Raw genomic sequence first — 18,752 nt, 5'->3', positions numbered from 1 at the left:
GTCTGTTGCCTGCTGCACACAGATAATGGGGTCTGTGGTGGCCGAGAGATGTGTCAGGATGAGTAAAAGAACAGGGACATGGGAAAAATATGCTCGAGTCATCGATTGACTCATATTGTGCAATTCCGAGCGTTCGACATGCTCAATTCGAGTACCAAAACTGTTGTGCTCGCACATCACTAACAATCATGCATCTATGGACGTTGCAAATCAATACTTGTCTATCAGGCTGCCAGATGGAGAAAAACACTTCATCATTCCACAGAAAACGCTTCCACTGCCTTGGAGACCAATGGTGTGCTTTACACCCCTACATCTGACAGTTGTCATTGCACTTGGTGATGTAAGGCTTACATGCAGCAAAAGCCATATCGTTGAGCCCCTAGTGCACAGTTTTGTGTTGATATTGTCAGTGGAGGTTTGTGTCTGCAATTATTAAATTAGCAGAGTTACTTTTTTGCACTATGCGCTTAAGCACTCGGCCACTCACCTCTGGGGTTTTACAGTCTCCACTTCATGGCTGAGTTGCTGTGGAACCTAAATGCTTCCATTTTTCAGTAATACCACTCACAGTCGATGGAGGAATATTTTGGAGTGAAGAAGTCTCATGGACTGACTTGTTATAATGGTGGCATCCTATTACAGGACCACGCTCAAATTCTTTCGAATGAGCCATTCTTTCAGGAGTGGTTGTAAATACAGGGGGGCTGATTTTATATACTTGTGGGCATTGGGACTGAATGGAAACCTGAACTCAATGAATGTGGAGTGTACCAGTACTTTTGACCATGGAGTGTATGTTTGTGATTCCAACCTGTATACATCTCTACAGACTTTGTCAGTGCTATAGGACTAACAGGAAATGTTTTCCTCTGGTATTACAGCTTAGAGATAGAGTGCTCCACAGGCAGCAGGGCAGCTACATCCTTACTGTGGAGGCTGGGAAGCAGCTGCTCCTCTCTGCTGACGGCGAGGCGGAGGCTTCTCTACAGGCAGAACTCATTGACATTCAGGAGAGATGGAAGGCCACCACCGTGAGACTGGAAGAACAGAAGAAGCAGCTTGCATTCCTGTTAAAAGTATGTGTATATCTTTTCTCCTAGAAATCGAATGGTTTTCAATTGGTAGAAAGCCAATCAGTATTTCAGTGTAATGTATGCATGTGCAAGCCGAGATCCATCATTTAACTCCTTGTGACAATTACTGCCTAACATTAGTACAGGAGTAGAACACCATTGAAAGTATTTTATTTTGCGGATTTAGATTGGAAAGAATTATTAACAATATTAGAGAATTGGTGTACTAAGCAATTCTTTATAGTATATTTGCTGGTGCATTCTTTAACAGCCTGACCTTGCAAGGTTTCTACAGGAGCGTCATCAGAGATTCCTTCGGATTACGTAGACACTCTGCAGTAGACGCTCCAAGACTGATCACACGCACTAAATCCTCGCAGGATCACACATAGGCAATGATAACGTTATTATATCTCTGCAATTCCAGGACTGGGAGAAGTGTGACAAGGGAATAGCAGAATCCTTGGAGAAACTGAGAACGTTCAGGAAAAATCTCTCTCAGCCTCTCCCTGATCACCATGATGAGCTGCATACAGAACAGATCCGCTGCAAGGTAAGCAGCATTGCTCTCCAGCGCTGCAGCAACCCGAGCGGGGGCTATACGAGGTGTGGGGGCGGCAGGCTCAGACAGACTGCAATATATGCTCATTTTAATCGGTAATAGGAAAAATCCTGCGTGACATTGCTGCCATCAGTCACTAATTAGAGATCAGCATTCATAGAGCAATGTTATGTCTGGTCTGTAGGAGCAAGATCAGAATCTTAGTTCCTAGATATACTGCAAATTGATTGGACTCGGAGCTGTTCGAGATTTGGCTTTTTTCCCTTGTATGTCTGCCATTAGTCTATCTCCACCTTTATTTCATACAATAACAGTAAAATTCCTTGGAGCTTTACATTTTGTGTTTAAATTCTGTGATCTCCAATTTTGATGCCCTATACCCGTGACCACATGGTCTGTAAATGTAGTACAGGAAGTGGCAAGATGGTGATCACACCAGCCACCTCACCCTTTTCCACAGGCTTTGTTAAGTAAGCACTATTTGCTTGGGCCTTCTCCGCCTTCATTCATGGTTGCTGGTCGGCCACTGTGAGAGTCAGTTCTGACATTGTCCTCGCATGTGTGGCATTTGCTGCACATGCTGGGACCTGGGCTGCCTTTATTCGCAGCTGCCTTTCCTTGCAACATGGAAGCGGTTCTGAAATGTTACAGGTATATGTGTTGCTTTAATATGGTTCTGCTTTTAATGTATTTAGGAGGCCGCATGGCACAATGGGAATAAAGAATATAGAGTAGGACCCCCCTATTGAGATTTTTCGTGACGTTGGCAGGGGTGGCTCAAAAAATTGATAAATTCTTTGCTAAAAATCTCATTTTGTATTATAGTACAGTTGGAGTGAATATGTGAATTTACACTTTTAATTGTTGCATGCCATTCTCAGGCAGTGCTGGCTCCCCTCTCTTTTTTGTTTATAGGAATGGGAAGGGTTAAATATAGGCAATTTATGGCTAAAGATATTATCAACGCCAGCAAAAACTCCTACAAGTACTTATCCCTATTACAGATGAGTGACGATAAAAACAGTAAAGTTCGGGATTCATACCGAACATGGATTTTACAAAAAACTCAGTGTCCGAGTTCGGTTGCTGTACATATGCATACCACTCATTCGAGCATCGCTGTGCTCAAATATGCTCAGTGATCCGCCCAGTGCGAGCCGCTTATAGTCTCTGAATGGCTCTAAATGGGGGTATAAACGTTATCAAATGTAGTGTGTCCAAAAAAAACAAAATCTCCGCACTACCTCCCTTAGAAATGATCTGTTTATGGCTGGCTGTATGTGAGCGGAGAGCCGAACTGCCCAATCAGTGACTTCCAATGAAGTTTGGGTGAAATCCGGGTCCAGAACAAAATTTTATCTAAAGTCCGGCTGAACCCAGCGAGCCTAAACTTCCACAGGTCCGCTCATCTCTAATCCCTATACATGCTGATGGATTCAGACATGCTACCAACTCTGGTTTTCTTTTCTTGGATTTAGTCATCCACTTACTTTGAATAGTTCTTTGCAAACTGTGAACTTAAGGATACCAAGGTGTGAAATCCATGTTAATGCTGCCCAGACTCTTGTGAGTCTAACATCTGCCTAGACTGAATAAACTGTGTAGTCCTATAATAGTGCCATAGACAGGATCCGAGTGTTTATGGAGCTGTAAAACAGTACCCTCAGGGGTTTATGACCTCTCACTATATGTTTGATGCTTCTGAATTTATACTGTATGAATAAATAAGAGCTATTATCTATTAAAGGGGTTGTCTCATGATGATATTCCCTGTCCATATGACTTATTATGGCTTCTGATCATCTTAGAGGATGTTTCAAGTTAGGAGCAGCTCTCATCCTGATGAACTTGAGATGTCTTGTATTACATGAAGCCTGGCAAGGAAAGCTTTCCCCAATAAACACTACTGTATGCCAGGGGCACCAGGTGTATGGCTTAGTGCGCCATATTTTCACTGATGAGACACCTTCATAATGCGGTTCTGGATAGAGGACCATATGGCTGTGCGTGGAGTGCACATGGCCGGTTTCTGCAGGTGACCTATGGTTTGCAGTAGGCTGCATAGAGTCATTTCCATTATCCATGCTATTGCTATCAATGCATGCTTCTTTACCTACAATGCATGTATCATACATTGATTCAGAGTGGTCGCCATTCCTTTTTTTTTCTCTTTAGGAGCTTGAAAATGCAGTTGAAGGTTGGGTTGAAGACCTCGCTCATTTGACAGAACTGAAGAACTCGTTTTCTCCCTTCATCAATGCCGATGATATATCCATTCTTAATGAACGCATTGAATTGCTGCAGAGACAGTGGGAAGAGCTTTGCCATCAGGTAATTAGATTGGTGGATTAGCAAACCTGCCCTATCATCAAAGGCCACGTAGATGAATGACTGCGGAGCCAGCATGTGAAAGCCGCAGCTTCATTATACACTGTAATAACCGCAGTGTCTTTATCCTTGCAATAAAATAAGGATTACTAAAACACAAGATCAATATGTTCTGATGTAACAGTGAGGGAAGGGTTAAATGCATTTTTTTACCGTGCATTGCAAAACTTAAGTTAGTCATATAATATGAATTATAAGGTGCCATGCACTCTCCTCATGATTTCTTTCTTACTTCTCACCACTGGAGACAGAAAATTCTATGCGTAGGCTATAAGAGAGTAGCAGAATGCTTATGATTCTTCTGTGACCCTTAGGCCACGTTCACACCTTCAATATTTTACATCAGTAATTGTTATCCAAAATGAGGAGTGGAACAATCAGTTGAAAAGTAGAATAGAAACAAGAGCTCCACTTCTCTATTTTTCACTCACTCCTGGTCTTGGCTTTCAAATTCTGATGTAAAATACTGGCCAAATACTGCACGTGAATGTGGCCTTAGATTGTCCTTTTATTTTTCTAGGCTCAGTAATTAATAAAAATCAAAATGTCCTGTACTCACCTTCCCCAGGTCCAGCATTGAGTTTCTGCTGCTGTTCCCGGTGTAGCTTGTTCTCTGAAGTGTTACCGTCACACCAACAATGCTGCAGATAATAACAGCTCAGTGGCTCTGAGCAGTTCTCACTGTCTGTCTCAGAAGAGTCTCTCAGATCAGTTATTGTCTGCTTAAACCGATATCAGCACTACAGACAACAACAGACACTGCAATGGAGACTTAAGCGGGCTTTACACGCTATGATATCGTTAATGAATTATCATCGGGGTCACGTTGTTTGTGACGCACATCCGGCATCATTAACGATATCGTAGTGTGTAACAGTTTTGTGCGACCTAAAACGATCGCAAAAGCGGCAAAAATTGTTTGCCGCGGAGAGGTCGTCCTAAACACATCGCTATGTGTGACACCGCAGGAGCGAGGAACATCTCCTTACCTGCCTCCACCGGCAATGCTGAAGAAAGAGGTGGGCGGGACGTTTACGTCCCGCTCATCTCCGCCCCTCCGCTTCTATTGGACGGCTGCTGTGTGACGTCGCTGTGACGCTGAACGAACCTCCCCCTTAGAAAGGAGGCGGGTCGCCGGGCAGAGCGACGTCGCCGTACAGGTAAGTCCGTGTGACTAAGGGGGTAAGCGAGGTTGTGCGCGACGGGCAGCAATTTGCCCGTGTCGCACAACCGACGGGGGCGGGTACGATCTTTTGCGATCTCGCTAGTGAGATTGCAGTGTGTAAAGCCCGCTTTAGTGCTGGACCCAAAGAGGGTGAGGAAAGCACTGTTGGTTGTTTTTACTTCTAATAGAAAAAAAGCCTTTCTAAAAGGGAGCAGCCCTTTAATTATCTAAGTATATGAACTTCAAGTTTCATTCATATTATTCCCCCAGAAGACTAATAATAAGTGTATGTGGTATACATCAATCATCCATAATATAACTGGTAAAGTGAATGATATTGATTATCTAATGACAATAGCATCTGTCAAGTCATGGGATATAGTCAGTTTTAGGGTTGTTGTGTTGAAATCGGGAAATATGGGCAAATGTTAGGATCTGCATTCGTGGTGTGAGCACTACCATGCTCAGGTGCTCGGTACTCGAAACGAGAAATCGGACGCTCATACGGGCTCGACTCGTGTACCGGGTACATTGGAAATGGATGGGCAACTCAAGCATTTTTCTGAAAAATCTTCTGAAAAAATGCTTGAATTTCCCATTGACTTCCATTGTACTCGGTACTCGAGTCGGCCCTTTCTGAACGTCTGACTGCTTATTATGGTAGTGCTCACTCATCACTATAAGTTACCCATAAATAACGACCTACAGATCAGCTTTTTGATTATATTGTAAGAAAGTCTATATTCTGCCGGTTCAATGTCCCCAGGATGTGACAATGATGTAGAATAACGTGATAGTTTCCTGTCTTCATTTCTGAGGTGAAGCCAACAGGAAATATTTAGAATATGTACTCATGTCAGAGGCACTTTTCATCTGAGTATCTACAGGGCACTACATCTACTCACCTAATGTTCACTGTCAGCGTCACCTCTGTGTTCTCTAATTGAAGGTCTCCGTACGCCGGCAACAAGTCAGCGAGAGGCTTAATGAGTGGGCTATCTTCAATGAAAAGAACAAGGAACTGTGCGAGTGGCTGACGCAGATGGAAAGCAAAGTCTCTCAGAATGGAGATATCAGCATTGAAGAAATGATTGACAAACTTCGAAAGGTACAACCTCATTATCAAAAATCATAAACTAAGCTAAATCCACCTCTGGTTAAAAAGTACAGCATTGCCTTTTGGCATCCATAATGTATTGTTATTAGTGGAATAAAAAACAAATTCAAGATGACCAGATACCGCAATCTGTAGTCTGCGAATGGGAACCAGCTGACAGTTTTGTCATCGTAGAACCTAAACAGTAGCCAATTTCTCATGAAATAACCGGGTCAATGAAATTTAATGTATTCGCAATGTTTGACTACTTGCTTTAAAAATAGCAAAGGATATTTTTTGATAGAGAGAACCTGTCAGCAGCTTTTTAGTCCCCCCAAAAAGTCATGTATTTAAAGCATCTGAAATGTGAATATATCTACTGCGCATGCTCTACCCGATCTGCGCATGTACTACCCATAGGAATAATGGCGCGTTAGTGAGATTCAGGTGAAGGAGCAGGACATAGAAAAGAGTGACCTGTCAGCCACAGATGTGAGGCCGGTGGCAGTGTACTGAGAATCTAGGGGTGTAAGGAGCATTTCGAGCACACGGGTGCTTCACAGAATTTTATAACATTGCACCATGAAACCATAAAATAATGTTTTTCTACACTAAAATGTCACCTTAGCTCCAATTTTTTCATTTTCGCTATGGGTTATAGATTAAAATGGATTCTATAATTCGTAACACAATTTCTCCTTAGTACACCAATATTCCTATGTGGCTATGTGGTCAGAAGTTACTGTTCAGATGCACGGCAAAGCTCAGAAGTGAAAAGGGAAGTTGTGCAAAATTGTAACTTTTGACATTTTCACCCCAATCCCAGTCAGCTTTGTCATCTAATTCATTATTAGACATAGCATACCTTACCACAGAGATGCGCCCCACGTGTAGTTAGTGTGTGCTACTGAATAAGGCTCCTCTTACTCTTCTATGCGTCTTTAGGCCTCCTTCACCCGTCCGTGTCTCCAGTACGTGTTTGGTCCGTTTCCTCACGTGTCGGAGACACGGGCACATGTAGACCCATTAAAATCAATGGGTCTGCGCTTACATGCGTGTTTTGACATGGACCGTGTGTCCTTTTGGAGCATATGTGTGCCCGTGTGCTTCACACGTAGACATGTCCGTTTTTTTCTCGCATCACGGGTGTGACACAGATGTGATCAGTGTGACACGCACCAGAGAAAACACACGTGTCTGTGAAATAAAATGAATTTCTATACTCACCTTCTCCAGCACTGCTGTCTCTGCCGCTGCTGTCACTTGCTTCCAACCCCCGCTCATTATGCTCATTGCATATTCACTCCACTGCGGGCCGGAAGCAGCAGCAGCGGGGAGTCGGCAGGACCGGAGACCAAAGATCAGCACCACAGACAGCAACGCCGGGGAAAGGTGAGCAGAAAGTTCCCGTTCTCCATGTGTTATCACGGGTAACACACGGAGACCACACGTGTGCCATAAACACGGCACATGGAGGCCAATACGCACCCTTGACACGTCCGTGAAAAACTTGCGTGTGAAATAGGCCTTATTCAGACTGGTATGTACAACACCAGTCTTAATTAATCAGGGCCAAACAGGTTATAGGAAATGTATTTTCCAGCTTTTCCTATAATACACAGCGACCTAAATAATAAGAAAAATGTAATAATGCTTTTGTGCTGTATAGGACTATCAGGAAGAAATTGCTGTTTTCCGGGACAACAAAATGCAACTTCAGCAAATGGGAGAAAGACTTGCCAAGGCCAGCCATGAAAGTAAGGCCTCAGAGATAGAGTACAAGCTGAGCAAAGTTAACGACAGGTGGCAACATCTCTTAGACCTTATTGGTGCACGGTAAGTCACACGTTTTTACATGTACCTGTGTATAGATGTCATAGTGGAGCGTTCCTTGCTCAAGACTCTTTAATTCACTATTTTCTCTTTGGTAAACTTAAAGCGACGATTATTATTTTGTCACCCAGTCATGTGAATATGTGCCAGGTAAGCCTAGGTTCACATCACATTTTTACCATGCATCAGCGGCCCTGTTGGGGTTTCCATCTGAAGCCTTGAAAAATATATCCACCAAGAGGGCCATTGAGTTTCCTGAAGCAGTCAGTCACTTTTCTCTTTGTCTGACTTCATTCATAGAAAAACTTAGTCAACTGCATTTTAGCCACTGCCTCTAAAATGCAAACACTACCAAAAATGAAGTCAGACAGAGCACAAAGTAACTCCTATATCATTAACCCCTTCAGCCCCCGGGCACTTTCCGTTTTTGCGTTTTTGTTTTTTGCTCCCCTTCTTCCTAGAGCCATAACCTTTTTATTTTTCTGTCAATCTTGCCATATGAGGGCTTGTTTTTTGCGGGATGAGTTGTACATTTAAGTGAAACCATAAGTTTTACCATATAGTGTACTGGAAAACGGCAAAAATATTCCAAGTGTGGAAAAATTGCAAAAAAAGTGTGATCGTACAATAGTTTTTGGGATATTTTATTCACCGTGTTCGCTATATGGTAAAACTGTTGTGTCAGTGGGATGCCTTAGGTCGGTGCGAGTTTGTAGACACCAAACATGTATAGGTTTACTTATATTTAAGGGGTTAAAAAAAATTCACAAGCTTGTCCAAAAAAAGTGGCGCACGTTTTGCGCCATTTTTCAAAACCCGTAACGTTCTCATTTTTTGGGATCTATGGCTCAGTGACGGCTTGTTTTTTGCGTCTTGAGCTGACGTTTCTAATGGTATCATTTTTGCGCAGATGCTACATTTTGATCGCTTGTTATTGAATTTTGCGCAAAACTTGCGGCGACCAAAAAAACGTAATTTTGGCGTTTGGAATTTTTTTGCTGCTACGCCGTTTACTGATCAGATTAATTGATTTTATATTTTGATAGATCGGGCATTTCTGAACGCGGCGATACCAAATATGTGTATATTTTTTATTTTTTTAACCCTTTAATTTTCAATGGGGCGAAAGGGGGGTGATTTGAACTTTTAGGTTTTTTTGTTTTTTTTTTATTTTTTTAAACTTTTTCTTTACTTTTTTTTTATTTTACTAGTTCCCCTAGGGGGCTATAACGATCAGCAATCCGATCGCTCTTATCTATCTGCAGATCTCAGCTACACAGCTGAGAACTGCAGATACGGTGCTTTACTTTCAATGCCGGCTGTATTCCGGCATTGAGAGGAAGTGAGTCATGATAGCTACAGGCGTCATCACATGACCCTGTGCTACCATGGCAACCACCGAAAGTCACGTGATCACGCACGTGACTTCCTGTGGGGGCGGCGGTAAGTAAAAATCATGGCCGCGCGCATATACATCTCACTGCCAGATTTTGGCAGTGAGATGTAAAGGGTTAAATGTTCCGGGTGGAATGCGATTCCACTCGGAACATGCAGGCACACATCAGCTGTTAAAAACAGCTGATATTTGCGCCGATAGCCGCAACCTGCTGGCGGCGGGGGGCGGGGCTTAACCTCACACGCTCCATGACGTGAAGGAGTTAAAGGGGTGGTCCGAAGTCAAACTAAATTTCATTCTAAATGCTATCTATTTAGAGCCATAATCTAAGCTATTTTCTATTATATTTGTATTAAAAATTCTCTACCGTTCCCGAACGACACTATTTAATGGCTGTTCTACTTCATGTTCCTATTTCTTGGGTAATGATTCTTTTTTTGAGAATCCCAGTGTATGCTGGGAAACTCAAAGCGTCATCCTAGCACGGGGTAGAGTTTGCTCTGTTCCATCCCTGAAACGAAGCTTCATCAGTGATACTTGTTTCAGGACCTGTGCTTGTCCCTGCTGTATGCCTCCCTGCAAGCTGTGGATTGTGATATCTGCACAGTGACAGCATCCACTCTGTTTGTCTGCTCAGATAAGTAATCAGACAGCAAAACAGCGACAATAACCGACATACAGGGGACCCGTGACGTCACTAGCACGGGTGGCACTGGTATCCTGCATGCTGGGTATTCTGACACTGCTTTATTACTACCTGATCATTACTGATCTGAGCTGACAACAGAGCGGGCGCTGTCACTGTGCAGATCACACAGCTCACAGCAGAGGCCAAGCAGGAATGGGTATGTCGCGGGCGGGGGGTGCACTGCTCGACTCCGCGCTTGCGGCTCAGGTCCGGCTGCTGCTGCTGCTCGGTGGCTCGAGCGGTGGGCCAGATCCCGGGACCTCGAGCGGCGCTCCTCGCCCGTGAGTGAATCGGATGGTCTGTTGGGGTTTGGGATGTCGGTTTGTGACGCCACCCACGGTGTGTGGTGAGGTTGGGGCACCACTGCTGCTCTGTACAGGGATCCCGGGAGCGATGACAGGGAGCAGCTGGGATGTTTCTCTCCCCTCCGTGGGTAGGGGGATTTTGGTAGTCCCGGGGCCCGGAGTTGTTGACTGTAAGGTGGATTGCGGGGCTTGGCCAGGTGCAGGGTCGCGGGGGCAGCGCAGTGCCAGACGGCACGGTGGTACTCACTCAGCCAGTAACGTACACGGAGTCTCTGATAAAACAAACGGCTGGATGGACGAGTCCCACAGACGGCTGCGGCGGTCACTCCCGATAGGTTGGCGGTAACTGTCTCTCCCTGCACCGGTGTTGTGTTCTCGGCCCCGATGGCTTCCCACCGGTAACCCGCTCCCCAGCAGTATATTTGCCGGAGGAGCCCCTTTTTGCCCGCAGGCGCTGGCCCTGGGAACCCTAGCTGTGGCGGTAGCTGTATTTCCCTTCACGGTTGAGCGGTTGCCTTCAGTCGGGTCTTTGCTGCTGGGAAACCCCAGAGGTTCCCGTCGCTGACGGATTTGACCGGTTTAACGGCGACTCCAAGCCTGGTCGAGGTCCGCAGGCCCTGCCGAATGGTGCTGGCCTCTATTCGCTCCCCGGTCTGGTACCGGCGGACCACCGCCCGTCCCCGGTCCTTACGGTTGTGCGGCAATCGGCCTCGCCTGCAGACGGTCACCACCATCTGCCAACCTTGCTGTTTCTGTGCCCGGGCCACGTACCTGGACACGGTCAGTCAGCTCCTCCACTACTACTTCACTCCTCTCCTTTCACTTTTTCCTAACTTTCCTAACCCTGCCGTTTTTCCCGCCTCCAGGACTGTGAACTCCTCGGTGCGTGGGGCCAACCGCCTGGCTCCACCCCACCTGGTGTGGACATCAGCCCCTGGAGGGAGGCAACAAGGATTTTGTGTGTGCGGCTGATGTGCCTAACCGGGGTGTGGGGTGTGTTGTTGCAGTACCTGTGACGACCTAGCTTGTCCAGGGCGCCACAGGCACAGCCCCTGAAATGAGCGTCACTGATGACGCTTCGTTTCAGGGAAGGGGCAGGGGCTGTAACAGTGACCGCCGCCTCTGCCCCCTGCTCTGATGACACTTCATTTGAGTATCCCAGCATGCACTGGGATTCTCAAACGAAGTATCATCACACATGAAATAGGAAAAAAATAAAATAGCAGATGTGCTGTAGTTAGTAAATGGTAGGATATTTTAATTTTTAATACAGTTATATTAGAAAATAGTTTAGAGATCTAGAATGAAATTTAGTTTGATGTTGGACCACTCCTTAAAATATCAGGGACAGTATCTTGATTTCCTGAGCTTCAGACGAAATTCCTGACAGAACCACTGATGTGTAGCAAAAACATGATGTGAACCCGGCCTTATACGTCATTTTCCTCTGGTAACACAAACAGATTACATGTAGTTGCAGCAGCCAGACCTATGGAGATAAGTCGATCACAGGCTGTAAATGGGCTATAAAGTTTGGACAAAGCCCTTCAGCTGCAGGCTTGTTCAGTTAAAGGGGTTGGACATTTTTACTTCATTTAAGAAAATGTGTTGAGGACATGATTTTGTGGCACTTACTAATATATAAGTATTACAGGTCCTCCTCCTATATGTTTTATTGCCGCTTTCCTCACAGACTACACAACACTCCTGTCCACAAAATGGCTGCTGATGGAAGAACCTGTGACCAGTTCATCAGCGTCCTCTAATTACAAATCACCTCACCTGGGAAAACTATTTTCCAACCAGCATAATTTGATAGTGAGGCTTGTGCCATGACTCTTCACCAGCCATTTTGAGGCTAGAATAGCTGTGCAGTTTGTGGTGAAGGAGGAGAATCTGCTAATGCTAAATTATGGGAAAGTGCCACAAAATCATGTCCACAACACATTTGTAAAAATAAAGATGAAGTGACCAACCCCTTTACACCGGTCTCGTAAATCGTCCTAGAGAGATGAAGAGTGAAGATAAAGGATCACTGGTCTGACTCGGATGAATTAGTTTTCTTTCCTCAGGAGGAGACCTGATTTGGATACTTTATTAGCCATGGTGCTTTGCCTATGAATAAGACTCTGTTCTCTTCAGCGAGAGACGGTGCCCTCCATTAATTACAAGTAGTAGGAAAGCTGTGAGCATTAGGACAACATGCTGTTTATTGCCATAGTGTCAAGTGACAAGCTCTGGAGGAACCGGCTTCAGCTCTTTGTGTCTTGAGCAGTCTGCGGCCCGTCCCTTGGCCCTGTTTCCTGTCACTCAGGGTTCTCTCACACGTCTGTGCCAGGTTTACACTGCATGCCTATGTATCATCTCCTCCATTCCTATATAGACAGAGTTGTGGTGCTTTTGGTTTTCTCACATCACTATTTACAGCCGTGACATCTCTGTAACACTTTTCACTTTAAACTTCAGTGTGAAAATTATTCACACGACTGATTATTTCATTAAAAGATTTTTTCAATATCTATGAATTTTTCACTTAGTAAATCTTAGATAAAATGACTCTATTATCTGTTCTGAACCAGGTCTTAAGAGCATGGTCAGATATTACAATTTTTGCAGCATATTTTTTCTGCACCAAAAATCACAATATGTCTATTTTTACGTGTATTTTTGCAGCGTTTTTATTTACATTTTTGACCCATTCCTTTGAAAAGATAGAAAGTGCTGCAAAAATGCTGAAAGAATTGACATACTGCATCTTGGCAAAAACACAACAAAATGCTAAATTCTAAAAAGAACAACGTGTGCATGAGATTTGAGAAATTGGAAGTATATTTTATCATAAAGTTCATGGACATTACAATGGGAATTTCAACCTGGGAGAATGAAAGATCAGAGCTAGATTAAAGGGAATCTGTCAGCAGGTTTTTGTTACCCCATCTGAGAACAGCCTGATGGTGAGACAGAGACCCTGATTCCAGTGATGTAACACTTACTGGGCTACTTGCGGCAATTTTGATAAAATCAGTTTTATCTGTTGCATAGTTACCAATTATCGGAATTCTGAGCTCTGTATAACCCTGCCCACACCACTGATTGGCAGCTTTCTGTGTACACTGTGCATAGGCAGAAAGCTGCCAGTCGTTGATAGGGGCATAGTTGGACTACCTGGCAGCTGGGCAAGTAATCCTCTAGTGCAGGGGTCCCCAATGACAGGGTTGTGAATCAGTAAAAAAATGATAAATGTCTACATCCATCTGTATGTCTTTTCTGCGCTTGTACACCCAGTTTTCTTATGCACAGATAAATTCAGCCCTCTTAAATTAAGCCCCCAAGCTAATCCTTCACCACCAGATGGTGGCACTGTATTGCTGCAGGGGAAAAAAGCTCAGCGCGCCCACTGATTTTGCATTCTGGTGCATTGGGTCACATTTATGTAATAATTACATCATACAATATACACATTTTTGTGTTTTGTTATGCACATGATCATCTCTCTTCCTGGTCCTTGGAAACATTGCATGAAGCTGGTCCATGGTGAAAAAACGTTTGGGGACCACCGCTTTAATGAGAATAACTCAGTAAGTGATACATTGCTGGTATTAGGGTCTCTGTACCTACATCATACAGCTCTCAGATGGGGTGGCAAAAACCTGTTGACAGATTCCCTTTGATAATCAGCTTATGGAATTAAACGTTTCCTGAGAGGAAAGAGAGGGAGATAATGCGGCGCTGATGAAAGGGAGGAAGATGAGAATTAATGGAAGATTGAACATGGAATAGTGCAAAAGAGCATGAATTATACTCTACAATTGTAACGACCCAGAGTTAGGGTAGGTTCGGCATGAGGTAAAACACACAACAAACATGGGTTTTACCAATACCAAAAAAAGCAAAGGCATCCAGCTCACCTGTTCCTCCAAGTGCACGGCATCCATCCAAGGCAATCCAAGAAAAACTTTGTTCCAGCACATATGGAGTAAAAACTTCTTTTATTGGAAAAATTGTACTAAAACACACATGGATGGCAGATGAAAAAACACAGCAAACTGGCCCCAGAAACACCGGTTTACGCGTTTCGAGACGTGTGCCTCTTAATCATAACCTCCATGATTAAGAGGTGCATGCCTCGAAACGCGTAAACTGGTGTTTCTGGGGCCAGTTTGCTGTGTTTTTTTCACCTGCCATCCATGTGTGTTTTAGTACAATTTTTCCAATAAAAGAAGTTTTTACTCCATATGTGCTGGAACAAAGTTTTTCATGGGTTTTACCAGAGACAAACAAAGGGTACACCAGGGACACAATAATGGTGGGCCCTGATGCTAGTGAGAGGGAAGATATACACTTCCTCCACTTACCTGCCGCTGTATCCTGCACTCCTAGCCAGTTCCTATACAGCTTCCTCACCTGTCTCCGAGCAGGAACCTGAAGCCTCGAGGAACCCTGCAGTAAGCCCTGGCTAGTGAGTGGGAAGGTAAGGATCACTAATCTCATCACTGCACTAAAACTACACACCAAGGGTAGGTGAGACAGACAGGGGGGAAAACAACAGAGAAACTCTACAGCTGTAGTCAGGCACCAGTACTGCAGCCTACACTGAAACCAACAGCAAGGACTCAAGCAGCTCCTTTCACCTCCAGGCCCAGAATTCAAATGGCAATGAGAAAAACCGGCACCCTCTGCTGTGAGCACAGGGTATATAAAGGGAATGGGAATAGTCCCAAACCCAAAACACCTGACCAGGAGTCAGATGCTTCTGGCAAGGAAAACTGACATTAACCCTTGCCACACCCAAAAAAGAATAAATACATTTAATATAGAGAGTCTCAGATGGCAATAAGAGACTATAGTCCTGATCCTGTTACTAGTCTCAAAAATGCAGAGTGACTGCCGTGACAACAATGTTCCAGCTGATCCCGGAGGTGGATTGCCGCTCACATGGTATTGCTGTGAAGAAATTCCTCCTTTGGAATACCACAGTCGATTAGGCACGGAACAGCACCTAGGTGTGGTGTTTCTTGCAATTGTCTCCACCCTTCCTTCTCCATTCACTGCTGATTAATTCTCAGTTTAGTTAGAAGTAGTCAGATTATATAAAATATCTGATATTATGGGAAAACATTTTGTAATATATTTTATACCTGATGAAGGCTTTGCTACAGCCGAAACGTGTTGTATTATTTAATGAATTAGACTTGATCTTCTATAACAGTTGGATAATTTTCCCGGACCTTACATGGGAGCGTCACACTGGAGAATTTTATATGTGTTATTTTTTGGCCAGTTTATGGAATGTTTTGTTAGCTCAAACCTGACATTAGTAGTGCTTGTATTATTTATTATGTGTTCCTCCTCTATCCAGGTAGCATGCCTTCCATTGGGGGTAACAATGCAAATGGCGTTCAGTTGGCGCTTGCTGTATCTGTCACATACAGGGTATTACATTGTCTTTTGTTCAGCTTGTCGGCCATATTCTATCTTCTACAACCTACAATATGTAGTGAGATACAATGTCCATTAGATTCTCAGGGCCTCCTGGTTCCTCTGTAGGTCCTTCGGCTGTAGAGAAGCATCTGTTTAGTTAAACATTAGACATGTGAAGATATACAGCGAGCGTGACAGTGATACTTGGTAAGTGAATGATATGGGCTTCTCAGGTATTCTGTACATCCATCAAGCCTTACACAGGGGGTTTGAGGTATGATCGGCCCTTGCTGATTTGGTGAAGTGCTTCTGCTCCTTTGTGCTTGTTCTTTAGGCGTAATCATCGTACGGCATTGATCTCCAACCTGTGGTTCTCACAGTATTTGCAAACTACAACTACCTGCAGGTCATGACAGCTGCAAGTTGTCTTCTAGCTGTTCCCATAGTTTCTCCACCACTGACCTATTTGTGGGTTTAGATCCTTCTATGCTTCATTATATTGGAAGCCACGTTCTGTATAGTTCGGCCATTGATTTGGCATCGTAATCATGGGTGTAAACTTTTGTTCTATACCAGCGTGCCCTGCACTGCAAGGACGTATCACTGATGCAGACGGCATTCCTGGAGACCGATCCTCCACATTCTCCTGAGGGGATCCTTTTTTTAGAAACATGACCAGTTGTCCAAACACTCGTTCTCACATTGCAGTCCCTCCCGAGTGTTGTAGTTGTTCGTTGGTGTCATTTCTCTTCTACACACAGAAGTGAGAAGGTCGTTATTACACAGTGGGCATTAACTTGCTCATGGTTTTGCTTTTCCTGATGAGTACTTTCATGGTGCTGGCAGCAGCCATTGCTGATTTGGGTTCACATAAAATGGCGGAGGACAGCATTGAGGATTCGGAGCTTCCAGACTGCGACTGTGATGTCTCAAGGCAGGAATCTTGTTATACTGTACTTTTCTTGCATGCCCATTATTAAGTGTTGTCTATTCGTATGCCCAGTGCAGTAAAACAAAGGTCACAATTCCCAGGAAACCTTTTGTTTTGGTTGGTTTTGTTGTTTTTTTATACTTTTACATTCATACTAAATGAAGTTTTTTCATCTGTTTGTAACATATGCATGATTAACCTTTCCAATATAGATTTGCAAATGTATTTAGGCAGTAACCAAAAAATGTAAACCATGAAATAAGTCTGCATATTGGAGAACCCATCATGTCATTGGTCTTTGTGCTATTGATTTTAGCTACTGATCCTGAATAAATAAATGGTAACTTGTGTCCTTGGTGAACTTTATCCTCAACCCGTTACTTACTTGTGACTTGGTGGCAACTTATTTTAGTACGACGACTCTGTGCTGTGTGGTACTTTATTATGTTTTCAGTGCCCATGCGGGTGTATTGTAGACTAGATTTCAGCACCGTTATCTTGTATGAACATTCCATACACATATATATACCATATATATATATATATATATATATATATATATATATATAATGTATGTTTATGAGATATCACATATCCCCATGTGTCTTTGAGAAGTCACTGAGGCATGTGAGCTGGAAACTATGTGTGGCTTTATGACGAAGGGAAAAAGTGTATACAGTACACACATATATGTGTAAATGTGTTTCTCTACATATCAGACCTTATATATACTGTGTATATATATATACATACACACACATGTATGTGTGTCTGTGTATATTTGCTAAGAAAATTGGTGACATGTTCAATACTTATTTCACCTGCTATATATATATATATATATGTATATATATCAAAATATCCAGGCAGCGCTCACAAGCCACGGTGCGCGAATCCAGGGAAGGCATCCACAATATGCATCAAATAGAGGATCGGCACTCCAAACCTCATTAGTGACTATAAGCGATTTATTCCACAATTATTCTTTTCTTTGCTTGTATCCTGAATAAATATGGAATAAATCCCGTATAATCGTTTATGAAGTTTGGAGTGCCGATCCTTTATTCGTTATGTGTATATATATATATATATATATATATATATATATATATATATATATATACCGTATATATATATATATATATATATATATATATATATATATATATATATATATATATATATATATTATAAAATATAGTATATGTATATATTTTTCTCACAGCTATATTCAGTGTATATCTGTCTACCTATCTCTATACACATAGGAAAAAAAATATATTTTAACAATATATTTTAAAAAGTATATTTTTACAGTTGGTGATGTGCAGTATGCCAGTTTGCAGTGGTATTGTTTGTCCGCAGTCTTGGATTGCCACTAAGCAGCTACAGTGCATGTGTTATGTTTTGCCAGCCCCAAGCAACCAGCCTGTTGTCAGGATGCCGGTTTATGTAGTAATCTAAATATATCCTGGCGAGTTAGAGGTCAGCAATATGTATTGTAGTGTAATATAAACAGGGATTAGACAAAGTGACACTTTTTGAGGCTCTTTTATGGATAGAAATAGAATGGATTCTTATAGTCATGTTGGATTTGTGCAGGATGATATTCTGTTAGGGTACGTATTGACACCAAGTAATTGTGATGGTTTCTGCAACTGCAAATTATTTCAATATCCTATATTGTCTGACACATCTTTAAATTTTAGTGCTGAGTGCTTAAAATTCAGTGAGTAGAGATAAAGGGCCCCTTAAAGGGAATCTATCAGCAGGTTTTTGCTACCTCATCTGAGAGCAGCATGATTTAAGCAAAGAGCTCCTAAATCCAACGATGTATCACTTAGTTTACTGGGTGCAGCCTGACGCAATCAGATTTTTTAGTTGTAGTCAT

The 18,752-nt window shown here is 43.1% G+C and overlaps 1 protein-coding gene across 12 annotated transcripts in view; it reads left to right on the top strand.

The window, feature by feature from the left end:
• SYNE1 (spectrin repeat containing nuclear envelope protein 1) overlaps positions 1-18,752 on the top strand; it is a 672,549-nt gene that overhangs the window by 582,013 nt on the left and 71,784 nt on the right. For all 12 annotated transcript variants that reach the window (XM_075339554.1, XM_075339558.1, XM_075339562.1 and 9 more), the window contains 5 exons: positions 885-1,079; positions 1,504-1,629; positions 3,814-3,969; positions 6,141-6,299; positions 7,957-8,123. In XM_075339554.1, coding sequence (XP_075195669.1) covers positions 885-1,079; positions 1,504-1,629; positions 3,814-3,969; positions 6,141-6,299; positions 7,957-8,123 — 803 coding nt within the window. The remainder of the gene's footprint in view (positions 1-884; positions 1,080-1,503; positions 1,630-3,813; positions 3,970-6,140; positions 6,300-7,956; positions 8,124-18,752) is intronic.

The sequence above is a fragment of the Anomaloglossus baeobatrachus genome, chromosome 3, assembly GCF_048569485.1.
Source record: "Anomaloglossus baeobatrachus isolate aAnoBae1 chromosome 3, aAnoBae1.hap1, whole genome shotgun sequence".
Classification (NCBI taxonomy): Eukaryota; Metazoa; Chordata; class Amphibia; order Anura; family Aromobatidae; genus Anomaloglossus; species Anomaloglossus baeobatrachus.
The sequence above is the reverse complement of the archived record's forward strand: the minus strand, read 5'-3'. Positions and strand labels throughout refer to the sequence as shown.